The sequence below is a fragment of the Candoia aspera genome, chromosome 5 (assembly GCF_035149785.1).
Source record: "Candoia aspera isolate rCanAsp1 chromosome 5, rCanAsp1.hap2, whole genome shotgun sequence".
NCBI classification, from domain to species: Eukaryota; Metazoa; Chordata; class Lepidosauria; order Squamata; family Boidae; genus Candoia; species Candoia aspera.
In genome coordinates, this window is record NC_086157.1 from 57,418,195 (window position 1) to 57,435,071 (window position 16,877).

At 41.8% G+C, this 16,877-nt stretch overlaps 1 protein-coding gene across 1 annotated transcript; it reads right to left on the minus strand.

Annotated features, from left to right (window-relative positions):
* Window positions 1–1,362: 1,362 nt before the first annotated feature.
* On the minus strand, window positions 1,363–16,735 carry GATD3 (glutamine amidotransferase class 1 domain containing 3). The gene is made up of 7 exons (XM_063305273.1): window positions 16,502–16,735; window positions 11,647–11,699; window positions 11,264–11,377; window positions 10,388–10,507; window positions 9,054–9,146; window positions 7,371–7,527; window positions 1,363–4,997 (listed from the first exon to the last, which is right to left on the minus strand). The coding sequence occupies exons 1-7, from the start codon at window positions 16,631–16,633 to the stop codon at window positions 4,869–4,871; spliced, it is 798 nt and encodes a 265-aa protein (XP_063161343.1). The 5' UTR covers window positions 16,634–16,735; the 3' UTR covers window positions 1,363–4,868.
* Window positions 16,736–16,877: the final 142 nt, after the last annotated feature.

The following is a 16,877-nucleotide window of genomic DNA, read 5'->3' on the forward strand; positions in this document are numbered from 1 at the left end:
TCCTGTACCTCAGATAGTTCCCGAGTAGGAACCCTCTCCGTTCTCCTCACCGTGGAGTCGGGTTCCCCATTGCTCGTGTCCTCGCTTTCCCTGGTTTGGGGTTTTGGTTCGGTCATCGCTAGCGCTACTCCCTCACAAGATAAATCTGGAAAGGGGCTAACGGTAAACTTTTAAGAGTTTTCAGCTTTATGTAATGATTGCCTACCCTAACAAAACCAGACTCACAAGTAGAGGCTTAATGATATCTGATTTATTAAAGAATAGTATGCAAATACAGAGAAAGCTGAGAATGAGCAAAAGCGCACCAAACACAAACTAAAAACCCTCGGTGCGAACGTAATCCCTCCCCTCGCCCAAACCGTTTCAAATTCCCCACCTCAGGTGCTGGTAACAATTTCTGCTCATGTCCTGGGAAGAAAACCTTGAACACACGAAATAACCCAAACACATTCCAATCCAGCTGAATACAGATAACATCCCAGGAGACCGATTCCTCCTCCCCTCCCAACTGAAACACGCATCAGCAAAATGACATGTGAAACGTTACGATGTACGCTTAACATTGAAACGATGAACATGACAGTATACCATATAAGCGTATTCTCTGCCTGTGAATAATGCCAAGTTACATATAATCACTATTGGCCAAGCCAACAGATACACGTCAATGTGCCAAGCATGTTGCTCCCAAGATGAGGTTGACATGTTTGGGCCTATAAAGGAGAAGCCCACACTGGAAGCAGAGCCCGGGCTGTTGCCACTTGGCATGACATGTCCACTGGACAGCCCAGACAGAGGCAACCCCATTTAAACTCAACAAGCTAAGACTGGAAGATGCAGAAGGGAAGTTAGGAGGAGAGCCAGATCAAGGTTTGCTGGTTAAAAGGAGATGGAGTGACTGTTGCAGAGGAGACTTGATTTAGTAATAAGCCTGCCCACAAGATGGAGTATACTCTGTGTGCTCACGTGATTCTACACCTATGAGCAGCAACCAATAATGCTCACATTGGATAGAGACACTTGTGAGGCTAATCTAGAGTTTCTATGAAAGCTAGCCAGTAATAGTTGACACAGATATGTCACCCATCTATCTTGTGATTCTGGGATAAAAAATGAAGTATCCAGGGACTCATGTCAAGTTCCCATTGCTTCCTAGCAAAAACATTCAGTATGTTCCAAATTTTGTTCCAATAGAACACCCAAGCTATTTTGAGTTTTGTTTTGTTGGTATACAGCTAACTTAGCAAGTTCTTGTTTTTGTGTACATCTCTTGTATATGTAACATAGTAACATGTAACTATATGTAATATAGCGATATGTACACCAGCTTCATCTGCTTGACTGAAACATTAAAATAGGAACTTATTTTTTATTTAAGCTTTTAATAGATTTTTAGAAAGTTAAAAATACAAAGCACAAGGTAAGAAAAAAATAGCTATAGAGTAAAAACATGATAGAACAATTTTTAGTGATGCATTCTTCCATTTGTTCCCCAACTGCTGAACTAAATATTTGTTCTTTATATTGAACATTGAGGATTATCTGGGAACAGTTTGATCCTGTTGGGCCTGAGGAAGTGGACAGGATCTTCCGGATTGTAAATGCCACCACGTGTCATCTAGACCCATGTGCTTTCTGGCTTGTGAAAGCAGCCCGGGAGGTGACATGTGGTTGGGTCCAGGCGATGGTTAATGCATCTTTGAGGGAGGGAGTGGTTCCGGTTGCCTTTAAGGAGGCACTGGTACACCCCCTCCTCAAAAAGCCATCGCTGGACCCTACTGTCCTGGACAACTTTCGTCCAGTCTCCCACCTCCCCTTTTTGGGGAAGATGGTTGAGAAAGTGGTGGCGTTACAACTTCAGAGGATTCTGGATGAAACGGATTATCTAGACCCCTTTCAGTCAGGTTTCAGGCTGGGATATGGGACAGAGACTGCATTGGTTGCGCTTATGGATGATCTCTGGTGGGAGCGGGATGGAGGTGTGCATCCATCCTCGCTCTCCTTGATCTCTCAGCGGCTTTCGATACCATCGACCATGGTATTCTGGGGTGACTCAGGGAGTTGGGGGTGGGCGGCGTGGTTCTGCGCTGGTTCACCTCCTTCCTCCAGGGCCAGTCCCAGTCGGTGGTGATAGGAGATGAGAGATCCGACCCTCGACCCCTGCTTTGCGGGGTGCCGCAGGGTTCGGTTCTCTCCCCTCTCCGATTTAACATCTACATGAAACTGCTGGGTGAGGTCATCCGTCACCACGGGACGAGGTACCATCAGTATGCTGATGATACTCAGATATATATCTCCATCCCGGGTGAAGTAAGTGATGCGATCAATGCCTGGGGGCTGTGGGGGCCTGGATGAGGAGCAACAGGCTTCAGCTGAACCCTGGTAAGACGGAGTGGCTGTGGATTGATGGCTCCTCGGTATCCGGGAAGTTGTCATCTTTAGTTCTGGATGGGGTTGCACTGTCCTATTCAGAACCTGTGCGTAACTTGGGGATCCTCCTGGACTCACGACTCCTGCTCAAAGAGCAGGTGGCAGTCGTGGCTAGGAGGGCCTTTGCACAACTTCAGGTTGTGCCAGTTACACCCTTTCCTGGATGGAGATGCCCTCCGGACAGTCACTCATGCCCTGGTCATCTCCCATATAGACTACTGCAATGCGCTTTACATGGGGCTACCCTTGAAGAGTATCCAGAAGCTTCAGTTGGTCCAAAATGCGGCTGCGCAAACAGTGCTGAGTGCTCCAAGATCAGCACATGTAACACCTCTACTGCATGAACTGCATTGGGGTCCAGTTTGCTTCCAGGTCCAATTCAAGGTGTTGGTTATCACCTTTAAAGCCCTACATGGCATGGGGCCAGGCTACCTGAGGGACCATCTCATCCCTATAACATCAACCCGTCCCACCCGATCATGCAGAGAGGGCATGTTGCGGACCCCGTCTGTAAGAGAATTTCATCTGGCGGGGTCCAGGAGGTGGGCCTTCTCTGCAGTGGCGCCTGCCCTGTGGAACATTCTACTCCCTGAGGTGAGGCAGGCCCCTTCACTCCCGACCTTCCAGAGGGGCTTGAAGACCTGGTTTTGCCGCCTTGCCTGGGATGGGAAGGGCAATAGCTCTTCCTGGGGGTGGCTGGTGATGTAGAGTTCTCCCGACGGAATGGAAATCTCCCACTTGGATTTTATATTTATATTTTTATTATTTTAATATTGGTGATTTTATGATGTCAGTTTTTAAGGTGAATTTTATTGTAAACGCCCAGAGTCCCCCTTTTAGGGGGAGATGGGCGGTGATAGAAATGTGAATAATAAATAAATAAATCATTACTAATATCTGTTGAAGTTGCTTCTTAATTGGTCTCATAACTCTTTTCCTAGAAACCACATTCCAAATATCTAAGTTTGCTTTGCTGTATGATGTGTAGTTTATAAAGGAGCCATTCCCTGCTTAAATTGAGACTTCTATTATGGATCCATACTGTTGGTTTTGCCATTGCTGCATTACAGTTTTGATTTCACAGCCTTGTAGAAGTGAGTATTTTTAGAGGAAGAAAAGAGGTCCTGTGATACTCTAGGCAAGAGGCGGAAAATCTGTGGCTTTCTAGATGCTACTACAATCATCTCAGCATCTGTCACCACCTGATGAGACTGAGGGACTATAGAAGCTCTGGAATGCCATAGGTTCCACACCTGTGCTTGCTACAGCCAGTTTGGTATAGGTGCTGTGAGTTCTAGTCTGCCTTAGCCACAAAGCCAGCTAGGTGACTTTGGGCCAGTCATCCTCCCTCTCAGCCCTAGGAAGAAGCAATGGCAAACCACTTCTGAAAATGTTGCCAAAAAACCTGCATGGACTTATTCAGGCAGTCACCAGAAGTCAAGACTGACTTGAAAGCACACACACACAAATGTGTTCATCTAAAAGTATCACATGAATTCTCTTGAATTAGGCACACAAAAATAGACCAAAGAAATATATTCTGCATATTAATAAAAATGGAAACAATTTATCTTAACTTCATCCATTTTATTTAATTTGAGTTATATCTAATTGAGAAAAGTTACGTTCTCTTAATTGGTCTGAACTGTTGCACAGTAGTTTGCTTCCTCAATTCCCTTGGTAAATCAGAATGCTTAATAACATTCACATGGATTCCACTGGAGGAACACAATTTATTTGTAAAACATTCCCTATAATTAGAACTGTCATTTGAGCTAAAGCCTCATTTCTTCAAGTGACTACAGATGATATATGGTGTCTTAATTCTTCAGGAATTTGTAATACGCCAGTGCTTATGATATGATAAACAACCAGGTTTTCACAGTACTAATAATTAGAATCCTTCTAATTATCTTGGCAGGAAACTAGCCCCAAATATTCTAGTGCCTACTCCAAAATACATTACAAAATGAGTGGAATTTTATTCTGCTGTTCTTGATTCCTAGATCCTGTTCTTTAGAGATCATATCATACTGGTGATTCAAATCCAATTTGCACAATTTTAACATGCTGTATCACAATTTCTACAGTAATATAATATTGGAACTGATGGGCCACATAACATGCTTTGCAAAATCATGGTAAATCATTGCAAATATTCTTAAAGCTTGTAATACTTTAAATACTTAAGGAGATATTAAGTACAATTTGTTTAACAATGGCCACATTCAGAACATAAAACAATTGTCAGTGACAATGCACTATATGGAGAAGAGACTGACATGAAAAGGATCCTGATTCAATAGGACTAGGATGCTCCAGTTCAGAAATTTAAGTCAATCCTCTAAAATACCTCTAAAAATACATTCTGTGCCAACTTTGTCATCAAAGCTGCAATATTCCTAAAAGCTACTGCTGCTGTTATTCAGCCATCCACTTCATTTGCCTGTTAGCTTTAACACATTTTTTACCATGGCTCCAATACCATCAAAAATGTGATGCAATTCAGTTTCACACATAAATGCTGGTGTAGTAACTATCTTGTTGGTAGTGTCCACATGCGCTTCGTGAAGGGCAGTTAAGGAAAGTAACAAGATTAAATAACATTGTAAATCAGCAATAGTATACTTCCTTCTACACACAAAAATATCTTCCTATGGATGATGACATTTGGCCAAACTTACCTTGGTTCAGAAACTAGAAACTTGAATGGGAAACCGCCAAGGAATACCAGAGCTGTAGGCTAGACTGGGAAGATGAAAAATATTCTGAAAGACAGTAGAGGCAAACCATTCCTACAGTGCCTCCAAGAGAACTGCATGTGGTCACCAAATATCAAGCTCAACTCAGGAACAGGTTTTCCTCATTTGGGTTGCAAAAACCTGGACAATTAGTAGACAGCAGCAAAGTTGCTACTGTCTAGTAGTATGGATTTCTGCAGCCTATATATAGTACCCCTATTGGAGAGGTAGATTTGTTTAGCTCCATGTAATCACAGCTAAACATCTATGTTTTAAACATTTATTAGGAAACCAGCCATGCATTTCAGAACTACTTAAAGCAGAATAAGCTCTCAACCTTCTAACACTCCAGTATCCACTCAAGAGCCTGACAGCTAGCCCACAAATTAGAGATGGGTTCCAGCATAACATCTGACATTCTCTAGGGTTAAATTAATGCCATCAAATTTTGCAAGAACAGTAATCACCAGGTGAAATTTCCTTATCACGTTCTTATCATTTACATCTGAAATGAGATTCAACTAAGGAGGATGTGTTGACTGAAATCTAACTATGTTAAATGCAACTTTTCAAAATATTGAAGCATATCTAACAGCATTTTCCCACCAGAATTCAGGGCATAACTTGGGCTAAGCAGACTATATTATTATTTGGAAGTTTATTTTGCCACACTTTCAAAATAACCAAGGGGAAAAGATCAACTCCCCCAAAATAGAGAACATTTCCAAAACCAATACATTTCTGAGAAACAAAACATTTAAAAATTAAGTGACTGAGTGGTTGAGGTTCATGCCTGATCAAAAGAAAACTGCACTTCATTTTCAGCTAAGTCTAGGTTAATGGCATGTCTGAACTCAGACAGCTGTCGATAAGCTTTACCATGGTTCACTGAAAGAAGCCAAATTCAAGTTGCACACTTCTACTTCCATGCTTCTTGTGGCCAGGCTAAAGAAAAAGAGGGAAATGGGGAATATACAACAAAACCACAATTGGATGTTAGTCTAGAATGAAACCAAAAGTCTTCAGTCTCCTCTTTGTGGCAATAATACTGAAGAAGCAGGGAGGGGAGACTGCAAAAAATTAGGGCTAAATGATTGTGCCCAAATAAGGCTAAATACTCTGCCTTTCCAATTTAGAATATTATCTGTATTCTTTACAGAAGGATAGCATTGTGACAGGAGCATAGTGGGGAAGAAAGAGAGGAAATTTATAATCTGCTTTAATCTCTCTTAAATAGATAATAAATAGAAGATATGTCCATTTAAAAACAAATTCTTCATTCCTAATATTAATCCTTGAGAAAATTTAAATAATTTCCCATACTGTTCTTCTCAATTATACACAACATCACTAACTTAGGTGCAAGCCTAGTCTCCTTGGGAGTGTGGATGCGGAGTCACAAGATTAATAGTATTTGCTCTTTCAAGTTTAGAGAGGGAGCTTTAGTCTCAAAAGGGAGAATCCAACATTGCTTCTCTCCTTCACATATGTAAAAATGTCCAGAATCCTTACTTCACAAATCAGGAGAACAGAAAAGGAGAAAAAAAAATGTAGCATAGCTGGCCTAAGCAAGAGAGAGAAAATGGATGCAAAAAATCTGAAGTCAGGCATTGTTCTATTGAACTAGGGGAAAATGTAGACTACTCTTTGATGTGATCTAAGCTTTCTCCCATGGTTCTGTGGGGGAGAGATGGGCGGTGATAAAAATATGATTGATAGATAGATAGATAGATAGATAGATAGATAGATAGATAGATAGATAGATAGACAGATATAGATAGATAGATAGATAGATAGATAGATAGATAGATAGATAGATAGATAGATAGATAGATAGAGCAGCCACTAGGGAAAGGAGAAATGCAAACATTTTCCCCCCTCTCTTCCACCATGTTGCTAGTTAAGTACAGATAATGGCAGAGTTTCTGAAACTGGAAGATGATGGTTTCCTGGTTCTGGAAATTTAGAAAGCCCAGGAGGGTTTTAGCAATATAACTCATACCCTTATTGGGAATTTGTTGGACAATCCAGAAGGGTTCTTAAAAGTTCTTCACTTCTGTAATTACAGTTAGGAAATACTTCAGTGCCATTGATATAGTTGACTTCTTCCAAACATGTATGTGGGATTGGAATTGTGGCACACTTAAGGGATTCCTCACTTCTGCCTCAAGGTAGCTGAACTGAACATGAAAAGGATATTGTTACTTCTGTAATGCAGTGTTTTCCTCCCATGGCTTTAATGGCCCCAGCAGTGCCAGCATAAGGCCACCTCCCACCTTGTTCTTGTTCGTGTCCTACGGTAACTTCAGTGCCAGGAAGAACCTTTGCAGCCAAGACAGGGGAAATGCAGCACAACCTAAAACAAAGCCAAGGCATAATCTACATACAGAGTTCAGCAAAAAAGGATTATGTACAATCAAGATTAACATAGTCATGGAAAAAAGGAATATCTGATATTATAAAATATTTTTAAATTTTAGTGATTAGACATTTAGAGATAGCTTTTACTATTATGGTCCAATTAAGCACACAACAGGCATTTTATATACTGTATATACTTGAGGATAAACCAAGAATTTTAGCTTCCAAAATACACCCCAAAAATTGGGTTTGGCTTACCTGCAGATGGACTTATCCGTGAATACATACAGTATACTTTTTTTAAAGTTCTGTCTATACTTGTGGGTAAGCCGACCCTCAATGTTTTTATATGTTTTTTTCAATATATTCTGAAGGACTTCATTTGTTTTTATATTTTGTATCAATAAAAGTTGTTTTCCAGAATAGATTCCATTTAAAATTTTCACAATTGGCTTATGCTGGGTGGGTTTATCCACAAATATATATAGTAGATACTTTGCTCATATTAACCTTAAAGATAGATCTTATAATTATGGCTAATGATTTTAATCAAATTTTGAATTCTTTATCTGACTGTAGTAGTCTTTTAAATACATACTGATCATATAAATGGAATGTGCTTCAAGCCTACCTAGTGGAACTAAATTTGGTGGACGCATGGTGATTTTTGGATTCAACCCAAGATTTTTTTCCCCCAACAATCCATTAGACCTGTTCTTGATTTGACTATTTTTTAATATCTCAACCATTGGGTAGACAGCTGTACTATAAATTCTATTATTTTATCTGACCATGTTCCATAACATTATTTCCAGGAAAATTAGTTCTACTGGTTCAAGATGGCATTTAAATACTTCATTTATATTTATATAAACTATTAATTTTTTTGTGTGGTTTTTAAAAATAAAAATAGACAATCAACAAGAAAGAGAGATTGCATATATATTTTGCTTTTTTCTTTGTTTTTGTTTGGTACTTTGCAGTTTGTTCCCCCCCCCCTTTTTGTACTATATATCATAAATGAAAGTTTTGAAAAGAAAAACAAATGCAGCACCAGCTAAAAGAAAGCCTCATAAATTCTTCATAGAAGGGCTTGCTGTATTATGTCTAGTCAGGATTATATTTGTGCTGCAGAGGGCTGCCATGCAATTCCAGAAAAGGTACGGCTACTTTTAGGAGTTATAGATGGGTGCTTTTTCTGGATATCTTTGGCTCTGACATATCTGTTGGCCTTCTAATCTAAAGCACTGCCCAGAGTCATTGAGAGCTGGGCAGCATAAGGGGTTAAATCAATTATTAACTTGAATCAATAGCTTAAACTAGCCCTTCCCAATTAGATGACCACCCAAGCTCACAGTAGCCACTATTTATAGTGACTCACCAAGTGCCTAACCAATCTGTTTTTGCAGTTCTAGACTCGTAAGCTCATTTTATCTGGGAGAATCACCACAAGTAAGTCTCTGATTGAAGGAAGGGCCGTGGAAGGCTCTTTGGGAAAGACTATTTAAATAGCTGACGTACCCAATGGGCTTCCCTGCTTTGTAGAAGTCTTTCAGCACACGCTCAACTTCTTTATTAACTTTACAGTCTTTCCCATCCACAGCAAAGGTAGATCTGCCACAACAAGAGAAACCCACAGAAGGCATTACAGTTCTGATACACACACCTGCACTCAGTAACCTGCAGGGTATGAACACTTGAAATAACCAGATTTTTTTGTCATTCATAAATGCAAATACTTTAACAGAAAAAGTTGATCAATAAAAGACAGTGATCCTCTTCACCCGCCCCTGTTCCTTTCAATGTGGAAATGCTTTTTCCAGCAAAAATGTCAGGAGTAGTAAAGTCAGTCTTTCCACTTCTCCTTCCAAAAAGAAATAGGGGCCGGGAGGCAAGGTTTTATCGGTAATTTTATCGCTCTCCTTTCTATCATACAGTTACCAGGATCCTCCTCTTTCCAAGAACTAAGGAAAGGGAGCATTAAGTATTCCTTCCTTTTATCTTACAAAGGGAAACTTGGAGGTTCTTTCCTTGGTTCTGCTATCTGAGACTTTAAACAAGCTTCCACAGGAACCAACAGAAATTTTTTCCCCTATGTAATTGCTCTGCCAGGGACAGGGTTTGTAAGTGATTAGGAAGGAAGGGTTTTCCTGAAAAGCTCCAGATCAGAAATTATACAACTGTCAAAGTCTTATTGATGTATATGTTGGCAGGTGGATGTTGGAAGAGAAACACAGAGAGGGGAGAAAAGAGAGAGCAACCAAATAAATGGAGATATGAATGAATGGAGGTATGCAAAATCAACAGTAAGGGATTATTCTGGCCTCATCCACCCTACAGCTAACTTGAACTGCACTATAGGGTTATGTGTGCTTCAAATATGATTCCGAAGCGGTGTTTCCAGGCAAGCATAATAAAAGTCATACAGCTGCTTTAATGAATTGCATTGGCTATTCTTTTTTCAGGCTTGCACAGAAGCCTAAAAAAAAGTCACAGCTCCTCTGAAGAGGTGCTGTGGTTATGCTTCCACATACTCCAAACTCCTCTTCTGAGTACTCTTAAACACATGCCCAGTCCTAGTCTACACTATTATTTCCCAAGCTTTGTCTTAAAAACCATTTTTTATATGCCACACACAGACTACCACTCAAGTATATTCTCACGCAAACACCAAGGCATATAAAAAAGAGCAACTTTTAATTCTATTTTTCATGATTTGAGAAGGGCTATTTAGAAGTTTTACTAATTTCACCCAGGATTGCAGTCATAGTATACACTTCCTGCTATGCCATTTACTCACATCTGATCAACAAAGTAGCAGCATATTGTTGCAACTTACAGAATTCAACACTCACAGATTTTTAGCAGCTCCAAAGCCTCCAGGAAATATGACTGCATCATGGTCCTTTGCAGTAAGTTTAGCCAAGTCAGCAATTTTCCCACGAGCAATCCTTGCTGATTCTGCTAAGACATTTCTTAGGAGAATATCAGTATAAATGCTTTTGTGGGCACCCAATTTTAGAGCACTATTATCAATAGACTTTTAAAAAGAACAGTGTGTCTAATTCCCCCGTGTAATGAAAAACATAAATTATGTTGAAGGAGGAAATGAATGGCATTTTAACAGAATCACCACATTAAGAAGCTCAATCCATTCTTCTTAAACAACTGTTAGTAGTTGCAAAGTCACCAAACTTATTTATAAAGTATTTCATAAGCTACAATAACATTCTAATGATCTGATTCCAGAACGGTGATCAGAATAAGGGAAAAAACTCTGCCACAATAGAGAATGCTTCCAGTATATAGTTACCTCATACAATATTTTAAACTTTTAAGCTTCTGAACTCTACTGTTGGAAAAGACTCCTAAGAATACCATGGACAGCCAAAACAAACAAATGGATCATCGAACAAATCAACCCAGGGTTCTCAGTCAAGGCACAAATGATCAGGTTCAAATTATCCTACTTCAGACACATTATGAGAAGACCATCTCTCTGGAGAAGGGTCTGATGCTGGGAAAGGTGGAAGGAAAGAGAAGAAGAGGACAACCAGCAGCAAGGTGGTGACTCAGTTACAGTGGTGATGGGGGCACCATTAGAAGAGCTGAAGGACTAGGTTTCGGACATATCATCATGGAGAAAATCTATGTGGTCACTAACAGTCAACAACGACTTGATGGCATATAATCAATCAATCAATCAATCATACATTTTTAGTAACTCTTACCTTGATTCCCCCTCAGCTGGTTGTCCTTTGCTGTGATCAACAACATGCATCTGAGAAATATTTGGAGCATACATCTCAACATTGGCTCCTCCTCGGCTCAAATGAACCAATATCCTACATATAAATTCAATAAATTATCATCATCATCATCATCATCATCATCAACATATAGTAAGGACAGAATGAGACTAAATAAATAACTCATTAAATGCAAGTTTAACTTAAAATGAAATACTGTAGAAAGTATGAGGGAGGATGACATTCGAAAATATTCTAATGAGAAGTAACCTAATGCTGAAATTCTGTCTGGATAACTGGACTATATCAATCAGCTTTACTGATATCAATGGAGGTGTTAAAATACTTGTTAAAAATACACTTACGCAGAGGATTCGTGGATTTCCGTGCCATCATAAACACCACAACCAGAAAGAACCTGTAAAAAGTGATTAAGATCAGACAGAGCAGCCTATCCTGGATATCTCCTAACACTGCTAAATTTACTGAACTGCAGATATGATGATAGAAGTAGCATGACACAGCTAGAAGACCACAAATTGTGGTGGACCAACTTAGGAAACAAATACAGATGTAATCGAAATTATTCAACCCCCATTGCAAAGCAGGTTGTTTGTCAAAAACAGACTTTCAGCTGTTTGCAATGATCAAATCAAACAAAAGCAATTGAAATAGCGTGACACAATGAATGCTTCAAGTGGTGTCCCCAAATTCAGTTGAAAATTTATCATGACTTCTCCAGTCTCAAAATTATTCAACCGCTTCATGGCAAACATCTTCAGTACTTAGTAGAGCACCTTTTTGCCGTGATGACCTGCTGCAAACGAGATGCATAGCCAGACACCAGCTTCTGGCAGCGTTCCTGAGGAAACTTAGCCCATTCCTCATGAGCAATGGCCTCCAGTTCAGTAATATTCTTGGGTGTGCATTGCACCTGCCTTCTTCAAATCCCACCAGAGATTTTCTATGGGGTTCAAGTCAGGTGACTGTGATGGCCACTGTAGAATCTTCCAGGACTTCTTCTGCATCCAAGCCTTAGTGGAATTTGAGGTATGCTTGGGATCATTGTCCTGTTGGAAGGTTCAATGACGCCCAAGCTTCAGCTTCCTTACAGAGGGCATGATGTTTTCTCCTAGGATTTCCTGATACTTGTCCTGCTTTCCATTCACTTTTGTCTACTTTCTGTTTCCAAAGATGCCACATAAAGTCCAGGGATAATTCTCAATTTGAAACAAAATAAGTGCATTCGGTAGCTAGAATGCTGGTCTACAACTGCAGAGACCCAGGTTTCAGCCATTAAATTCAATAGGTAATTATGAGCAAGTCACTATTTTTCAACCTAACATACCAAACAGGAACAGTGTGAAGTTCTTCATACAGGTGCTTCAAGACAAACGAGTTTAAATATAACCTTACACATAAAGTAAACTCAGAAGTCTTCAGCAAAGGATCATTACCTTGTCATGGTGCTGGAGCTTGAGCACCTCAATGATGCCATGAGCTAAACCGTGTAGGGCCACCCAAGACGGGAAGGTCATGACAGAGAGGTCAGACTAAATGCGATCCCTGGGGAAGGTAATGGCAACCCACCCCAGTATTCTTGCCGTGAAAACTAAATGGATCAGTACAACCAGAGATATGTCGGTATACCATCGGAAGATGAGACCCCCAGGTCGGAAGATGGTCAAAATGCTACTGGGGAGGAACAGAGGATGCTTCAACTAGCCCCAGACGTGATGACACAGCTAGCTCAAAGCCGAAAGGACGGCTAGCGGCCGACAGTGCTGGTGGTGAATGGCGAATCCGATGTTCTAAGGATCAACACACCATTGGAGCCTGGAATGTAAGATCTATGACCTAGGCCAAATTGGACGTGGTTATTGGTGAGATGTCAAGATTAAATATAGACATTCTGGGCATCTGTGAACTGAACTGGACTGGAATGGGCCACTTCACATCAAATGACCACCAGATCTACTACTGTGGACAAGAGGACCACAGAAGAAATGGAGTAGCCTTCATAATTAATAGTAAAGTAGCTAAAGCAGTGCTTGGATACAATCCAAAAAATGATAGAATGATCTCAATTCGAATTCAGGGCAAGCATCTAACATCACAGTGATCCAAATATACGCCCCAACCACAGAAGCTGAAGTACAGCAGTTCTATGAGGATCTGCAGCACCTACTGGACAACACGCCTAAAGGAGATGTTATTTTCATCACGGGAGACTGGAATGCTACGGTGGGCAGTCAAATGACACCTGGAATTACAGGTAAGCATGGCCTGGGAAAACAAAACGAAGCAGGACATAGGCTGATAGAATTTTGCCAAGACAACTCAATGTGCATAACAAACACTCTCTTCCAGCAACCTAAGAGACGGCTTTATACATGGACTTCCCCAGATGGACATCACCGAAATCAGACTGACTACATCCTTTGCAGCCAAAGGTGGCAGACATCTATACAGTCGGTAAAAACAAGACCTGGAGCTGACTGTAGTTCTGATCATGAACTTCTTCTTGCAAAATTTAGGATCAGACTAAAGAGATTAGGGAAGACCCACAGATCAGCTAGATATGAGCTCAATAATATTCCTAAGGAATATGCAGTGGAGGTGAAGAATAGATTTAAGGGACTGGACTTAGTAGATAGGGTCCCAGAAGAACTATGGACAGAAGTTCGCAACATTGTTCAGGAGGCGGCAACAAAATACATCCCAAAGAAAGAGAAAACCAAGAAGGCAAAATGGCTGTCTGCTGAGACACTAGAAGTAGCCCAAGAAAGAAGGAAAGCAAAAGGCAACAGTGATAGGGGGAGATATGCCCAATTAGATGCAAAATTCCAGAGGTTACCAGAAGAGATAAGGAACTATTTTTAAACAAGCAATGCACAGAAGTGGAAGAAGACAATGGAATAGGAAGGACAAGAGACCTCTTCCAGAAAATTAGAAACATCAGAGGTAAATTCCAGGCAAAAATGGGTATGATCAAAAACAAAGATGGCAAGGACCTAACAGAAGAAGAAGAGATCAAGAAAAGATGGCAAGAATATACAGAAGACCTGTATAGGAAGGATAACAATATCGGGGATAGCTTTGACCGTGTGGTCAGTGAGCTAGAGCCAGACATCCTGAAGAGTGAGGTTGAATGGGCCTTAAGAAGCATTGCTAATAACAAGGCAGCAGGAGACGATGACATCCCAGCTGAACTGTTCAAAATCTTGCAAGATGATGCTGTCAAGGTAATGCATGCTATATGCCAGCAAATTTGGAAAACACAAGAATGGCCATCAGATTGGAAAAAATCAACTTATATCCCCATACCAAAAAAGGGGAACACTAAAAAATGTTCAAGCTATCGAGCAGTGGCACTCATTTCACATGCCAGTAAGGTAATGCTCAAGATCTTGCAAGGTAGACTTCAGCAATTCATGGAGCGAGAATTGCCAGATGTGCAAGCTGGGTTTAGAAAAGGCAGAGGAACTAGGGACCAAATTGCCAATATCCACTGGATAATGGAAAAAGCCAGGGAGTTTCAGAAAAACATGTATTTCTGTTTTATTGACTATTCTAAAGCCTTTGACTGTGTGGACCATAACAAATTGTGGCAAGTTCTTAGCGGTATGGGGATACCAAGTCATCTTGTCTGCCTCCTGAAGAATCTGTATAACGACCAAGTAGCAACAGTAAGAACAGACCACGGAACAACGGACTGGTTTAAGATTGGGAAAGGAGTACAGCAGGGCTGTATACTCTCACCCTACCTATTCAACTTGTACGCAGAACACATCATGCGACATGCTGGGCTTGAGGAATCCAAGGCTGGAGTTAAAATTGCTGGAAGAAACATTAACAATCTCAGATATGCAGATGATACCACTTTGATGGCTGAAAGCGAAGAGGAACTGAGGAGCCTTATGATGAAGGTGAAAGAAGAAAGTGCAAAAGCTGGCTTGCAGCTAAACCTCAAAAAAACCAAGATTATGACAACCAGCTTGATTGATAACTGGCAAATAGAGGGAGAATATGTAGAAGCAGTGAAAGACTTTGTATTTCTAGGTGCGAAGATTACTGCAGATGCTGACTGCAGTCAGGAAATCAGAAGACGCTTAATCCTTGGAAGAAGAGCAATGACAAATCTCGATAAAATAGTTAAGAGCAGAGACATCACACTGACAACAAAGGTCCGCATAGTTAAAGCAATGGTGTTCCCCGTAGTAACATATGGCTGCGAGAGCTGGACCATAAGGAAGGCTGAGAGAAGGAAGATAGATGCTTTTGAACTGTGGTGTTGGAGGAAAATTCTGAGAGTGCCTTGGACTGCAAGAAGATCCAACCAGTCCATCCTCTAGGAAATAAAGCCAGACTGCTCACTTGAGGGAATGATATTAAAGGCAAAACCGAAATACTTTGGCGACATAATGAGAAGACAGGACACCCTGGAGAAGATGCTGATGCTAGGGAGAGTGGAGGGCAAGAGGAAGAGGGGCCGACCAAGGGCAAGGTGGATGGATGATATCCTAGAGGTGACGGACTCGTCCCTGGTGGAGCTGGGGGTGTTGACGACCGACAGGAAGCTCTGGCGTGGGCTGGTCCATGAAGTCACGAAGAGTCGGAAGCGACTAAACGAATAAACAACAAACTCAGAAGTAGCTAGTAGAGTTACCACTGGGGTCAACTCAGCTCCTGATGATTACAGGGACTAATTTTTTATTTTTTTTTACAACAACACAAAAGCGGTTTGCCATTGCCTTCTGAGATGGTGCCGCTTCCTAGTCTAGTCCTGGGATTCCCCGTTTCCTATGATTTCCTAATGGCCTATCCAAGCCCAGGTCGGCTAGATGCCGTCACCTAGTACGCCTGTGCGGAACTTCACTTGTCACCAATCATTGCGCCTAACACCCCGCCCCCACCCACCCACCCTCCCACACCCACACACACACCCACACACACATCTGACTCTCCAATTGCAGCAGAGTTAATGGACTTTCCCTGTCTGGGAAAAATGATACAGCGCTGCAATTTCTGTTTTTGCCGCCGGACGGAAGCGTCTTTCGATGGAGTTTGAGAAAAGCGACTGCAGAGGGAGTGCGGTGTGCGCGGGGCGGTGGAGTCCCGCGCCTTAAAGCGCCCGAAACGACCCTTCCCGGCTGCGCTTCCTCCTTCTCCGGCACCCGCGAGGCTGCTGTTCGCCTGGCGGACACGAGGCGAACTTACCACAGCGACTTTAGCCCCGCGGCACTGCGCCGAGGAGTGAAAGGGAGAGCAGGACGCTGGGACCCCCCTCGAGAGCAGCAGCGCCGAGGACAGGAGAGGCGGCCGGCCGCTCGCGAACTTAGCAGCCCACATCTCGACTCGGCAGACAGACCCACAGGGGAACGGAAGGTTGCGCTGCGGCCGAAGCCCTTGTGAGCGGCTTCTCCAAAGGCTGCGTTTCGGAAGGGGACGCGCGCGGCAGCTCCACCTGGAGGCCGGAGGATGCACTCCGGCTCGCTGCTTCGTAAGCACAACTTAGGTTGTTGCTGCCAAGGGGAGCAGCCTGATCTTTGGAGCCGTCCACGCTCCGCAAAATGCAACGGAACGCTGTCCGGCC

Coding starts and splice junctions, on each gene's coding strand:
- GATD3 (XM_063305273.1), bottom strand. CDS start 16,633: ATGTGGGCTGCTAAGTTCGCGAGCGGCCGGCCGCCTCTCCTGTCCTCG. Junction 11,378..11,646: donor GAAATCCACGAATCCTCTGC/GTAAGTGTATTT, acceptor ATTTATATGTAG/GATATTGGTTCATTTGAGCC. Junction 7,528..9,053: donor AAAGCAGGGAAGCCCATTGG/GTACGTCAGCTA, acceptor GCTTTGTTTTAG/GTTGTGCTGCATTTCCCCTG.